At 63.1% G+C, this 4,492-nt stretch overlaps 3 protein-coding genes across 3 annotated transcripts, besides 3 other annotated features; 1 reads left to right on the plus strand and 2 right to left on the minus strand.

Annotated features, from left to right (window-relative positions):
• Window positions 1-968, plus strand: Tco025E_09207 (uncharacterized protein; the record flags this gene model as incomplete). The annotated part of the gene is made up of 1 exon (XM_029376032.1): window positions 1-968. A coding segment is annotated over one exon (968 nt), but the record flags the coding sequence as incomplete, so codon positions are not given.
• A 353-nt stretch (window positions 969-1,321) lies between these two features.
• On the minus strand, window positions 1,322-2,089 carry Tco025E_09208 (uncharacterized protein; the record flags this gene model as incomplete). Its single annotated transcript, XM_029376033.1, has 1 exon — window positions 1,322-2,089. One exon carries the CDS (start codon window positions 2,087-2,089, stop codon window positions 1,322-1,324), a length of 768 nt encoding a protein of 255 aa, XP_029223850.1.
• A 713-nt stretch (window positions 2,090-2,802) lies between these two features.
• Window positions 2,803-2,835: a microsatellite.
• Window positions 2,836-2,847: 12 nt separating this feature from the next.
• Window positions 2,848-2,872: a microsatellite.
• A 142-nt stretch (window positions 2,873-3,014) lies between these two features.
• On the minus strand, window positions 3,015-3,626 carry Tco025E_09209 (vacuolar type H+ ATPase subunit; the record flags this gene model as incomplete). The annotated part of the gene is made up of 1 exon (XM_029376034.1): window positions 3,015-3,626. One exon carries the CDS (start codon window positions 3,624-3,626, stop codon window positions 3,015-3,017), a length of 612 nt encoding a protein of 203 aa, XP_029223851.1.
• Window positions 3,627-4,347: 721 nt separating this feature from the next.
• Window positions 4,348-4,367: a microsatellite.
• Window positions 4,368-4,492: the final 125 nt, after the last annotated feature.

Consider the following 4,492-nt stretch of genomic DNA (forward strand, 5'->3'; position numbering starts at 1 on the left):
GGCAGTCGCAAATGCCTTGTCTGCGGGAGGCGGGAGGAAGAAGCGGGAAAGAAGAACAGTGGCACCCAACAAGCAAGACAGGCACAAGCTGCACCGGCGCCTGTGCGCGACGACGGCACCCCCACAGTTGTCTCGTGTGGACGACCCCAACGGAGCCCCTACGGAGCGGGCGCACAAAACCCCACCAGCGCCACCCCAGCGGCCGAGGTGGGGGCGCTCTCGCTGCGAACCCACAGCGCGTTGCTGCGCTGCGTGCTGCCAGCCCCGCTCTACGCAGACCGCTTTTTTTTTTTTCTACAGCCCCCGTGCTTCCAGTGGGTTGCGCCGCCTCCCGCCTCGCGTCTCGCACGCCCTGCAAAAAACTTTCGCGGCGTCCGCCTGCAGTTGCCCCGTCCCCGCCGATCGCTCAACCCCGGACGACGGCGCGTGCAGAGGGGCAGCGCAAACATGCCGCCACCACCGTCCTTTGGCGAGGCAGCAGCGGCGGCTCGACGGTCACCGCCACAGGCGGCGGAAGGAAGTGGGCGCCCACTACGCCAACACCCACGCGGCAGCAGGAAAAGACCCGCGAGGAACGGCGTGCACGACGCCGGGCGACGGCGGAATCGCGTCCGCCAACACCGCGCGCCGATCAGCAGGTGCACATCAACGCCGCACGCCATCGCCTCGTCACGGTTGATGCCCCTTCTCGGCAACCTGCCGCCGAGGAAGTCGCGGATCAGCTGCCGCACCTCCGGCACGCGCAACGGCCGGCCAACCAGCACAATCTCGTCTATATAGTCCTTGTTCAGTTCAGCGCCCTGCAGCACGCGCTGCACCGGCACCAGCGTCCCCTTGAACAGCTCCACGCTCAGCCCCTCAAACCCCGCGCGTGTGATCTTCTCGCCAAAGTCGAGGCCCTCCGCCAGGCTGCCCACACCTCCACGCGCGCCTCGGGGTGCGACGACAACTTCCGCCTCGGCGCCTAATACGGGTAGTGCTGTGGTCGCATATGTATTTGTGTCTTCGCCTGTTTCACTTCTTAGTGTGCTTAATTGTGCACGTGCGTGAATGAACCAGTGGCTTGGAGTTTGTCCCGGAAAGTCTCAGAGAGAGGAGGGGTAGGAAGCAACGGTGGTGACTTTCCAAAGCAGCCAGGAAAGTGAGCACACCAACAGGCAATAAATGTACACAGTTCCTGCCAATGCCCAAGGGTAGACACCCGAGTCCCTTCAGAATACATAAGGCATAGCTCGCAAATGGAGCGTCCCCCTCAATCTCTGCTGTCTATTGGCGGCCTTTGTGACATGCAGATGTTTCTTGTACATTCACTCGGCTTCTCCTACCATTCCCGTGTGCGGAGAGAGCTCTTGGGCGGCAGCGTCATGCCGTGCGCCGGCGCTTCATCCTCTGTGTAGTAGCGACCAGTGCGTAGCTGGTATTGCGTTGTGCTCTCATACAGTGGGGCGAGGCGCAGATACGTGTTATCCACTGCCCTCGGTACCGCCCATGGCTCGGCGACGGTGCCATTGTAGGCGGATCCGCCCGTGGGAGGGATGCGCACGGTGTGGTTGCCTGGGTGCATGGAGCGGCGCTCGGGGTTGGCAGTGTCAAGTGGAAGTTTCCCACGGACCACTGCCTCGGTGGAGTAGGGCGCCTTCTCGCCGGTTGCCGCGGCAGAGCCGGCGGCGCCGCGTGCGTCCATGGGCGGTGCCGCAGACAAGGCCGAGGGGCCATGAGGGTCGACGTCGTCTCTGCTGTTTGCACGCATTTCAGGGCACGCGCCAGCGGCATCCACGTCCCGCGCCCCGCCGCCGCTGTGCCCGCCCCCACCCACCGCCCCAGCGGCGCAATCGGCCCCTGTGCCCTCTTCTGCGGCGCTGGGCCCGTTGTGTGCGGCGCGGTAACGCGACCTGCCAAACAGATTGGGCCTGTCGGGGCGCTTGGCGTTGCCGAAAGGGTCAACGCTGTCCGTTGCCCCCGTCGTGGTGCAGGCGCTGCGTGAGCGGAAGGTGCCGTGCGGCACAGGGTTGAGCCAGTAGGCGCCTCCGTGGTTGATGAACACATCGCGGCCCTCGCCGGCCGTCTGCGAGGCCGGAACGAACGCCATACGGCTATCGCTAGAAGCAAAAGGGGGGAGGCACAGGGGCGACGCGTGCGCGAGAGAGCCGGGGGCTGCGACAGGGGCAGCGGAAGGAGAGAGAAGCGCAGACAACACACAGGAACGAATCGGGCAAATAAACACCCTTCGCACCACCCAACCGTCGAGCCGCCCAAAGGGGGAGGGAGGCACGCACCCGCGCCAAGGCCCCCGATCCAATTTGGATTGCCGCGAAACCCACCGTGGCTTCGCACAACCGTCACAGCTTCCTGCTCGAGGACTTCTTCTGCCGCTGTGCCGCGAGTTCGCCCCGACGGCGATCCAGCCGCGCCTTGGCGTCGTCCAGGCCGAGGTGCTTGCGCTGCCGCCGCATCTCCGCCGCATCCGCCGTGGCCTGGCGCTGCGACGTGTTCTTCACTGCGTCCCCGCACCCGTGCACCTCCGGCAGCCGGTGCGTCGTGCACATGCGCTTGCCGCAGTGGTCACATGCGGGCAGTGCCAGGTACGCCCGGTTCGCACAGCCCCTAAATCCGCAGTTTGTTGACATGTGACCCACGCAACAAGTCCCCCTTCTGCGGCGACGCGGCCTCAAAAACGCCGCGCCGGCAGGAAGAGGGGAGAAGTGGAAGAAAACAAGGAAGGACACTGAGAGGCCAACAGCAGCAGGAACAACAGCAGTAAGGGAGGGAATATGGGCCGGCTTGGGGGTTCCCACGAAGTGAACACACACACACACACACACGGACAGTCAGACAAAACCAGCATGTCCTCCTCGCTCCCTACCCTCCCTCCTCTTCTCACGCAGTTGGGCTTCACTAACGCACTGCAGACGCCACATGCCAGGGATGGTGCGGGTACACGCGCCAGCACACACCGCAATGGCATGGCCGCACAATGCCTCTGCAGCGGGCGACGGCACGGCGGCGCTGCCATATCACCCCGCTCCACAGAGCGCGCCGTAACGGTTCGCCTGATTATTCATCAGGAGCGCAATGATAAGACCGTATAAGCCAAGGGCCTCAGAAAAAATCAGCATCAGCACCATCGCCACGAACACCTGATCCTGCTTGCCATACGCCCGCACTGCGGTGTCGCCAACGACGCCGATCGAGAGACCTGCGGCCAACGCCGCCAGACCCGCCGCCAGGCCGGCACCCAAGTGCAGCGTGCCCGAGAAGGTCGAGTATGAGAACGGCTCCGTCTTGATGTTGTTATTGATGATGACAGCCACAATGAGGCCGTAGATGCCAAGAATACCTGCCATCACGACGGGGACGATCCCACGCATGATCTTTTCCGGTGCAGAGAGCCCCAGGTGTGCCACGCCCACACCCGCCTTGGCGGCGCCGTACGCAGAGCCGAGATTCGCAAACACAAGGGCAACGGCAGCGCCCAGTGCGCCGTAGAAACCAGCACTCTGCGGATACATGCGTGCCAGGCACGCCTCCTGCCGCGTTGCGGCCCACACACCCATCGCGACGAGAGGGCAGATACTGGCGGCGACGCCCAACAGCCTTGACACAGCAAATTGCATGTGCCCCACCATGGCGCAGCGCAACCACAAACAGACAGCACGAACTACGCTCAGCTCGCAGAGGGGAAGGGAAAGAAAGAAAGATCCCTCAGTCAGCAGCCGCAAAAGAAAAAAGGAAGACGAGACACACAGCGCACGAATGCACGGTCTCCGCGATGCAACTCATCTCACTGGGTCTTTCACAACGCCACCACACCCACTTCCTGCCAACACGCCAAACAATAACCTCCGCCTTCCTCCGGCATTATTTCCATGCGCAACAAGTAACACGGCCCGCATTCACAAACAAGCAAAAACAAAACAGCAGTAAAAAAACACTGTCACCTTACTGTATAGCGCACTCATGCACCACCAACAAGACACTGTAGAGAGAATCAGCCTCTAACAAGCTTCATCTGCCCACTCCTTGCCCTCCCCCGCGGAGTGGACGGCGCATGGCGTGAGAGAAGTGTCTGTGTTGGTCTGTCGTGGATGGCGGCAGTCGCAAATGCCTTGTCTGCGGGAGGCGGGAGGAAGAAGCGGGGAAAGAAGGTGGAGGAGGCGCCCGGAGAGGCCGCGGGAGGGGGAGTGCGAGAGCGAGGCCGCAAGCCACTGCGACGGCCACCGCACCGCCGCCTCTGCGCACCGCTCTCGCCCAGACGCGCACGCAGAGCCCGGCAAGCAGCAGGAACCGACCGAACCCGGCCGATTGAAGCCGAAGCGAAGTTACCCCCGTCACGGAAATGGTCCTTCCCACACACACACACACACGCAAATGCGTACGTCACCCTTTTCCTGAATGCGGGGCCGCAGCAGGCAGACACAGTGGACGAATCCCCTCGTCATTGCGCTCACACCCCCGAAGCAAAAACACACGCGAAAAAGCAAAAGAGACGGGG

The sequence above is a fragment of the Trypanosoma conorhini genome (genome assembly GCF_003719485.1).
Source record: "Trypanosoma conorhini strain 025E chromosome Unknown Tco_14.4_contig_01019, whole genome shotgun sequence".
Lineage (NCBI taxonomy): Eukaryota > Euglenozoa > Kinetoplastea > Trypanosomatida > Trypanosomatidae > Trypanosoma > Trypanosoma conorhini.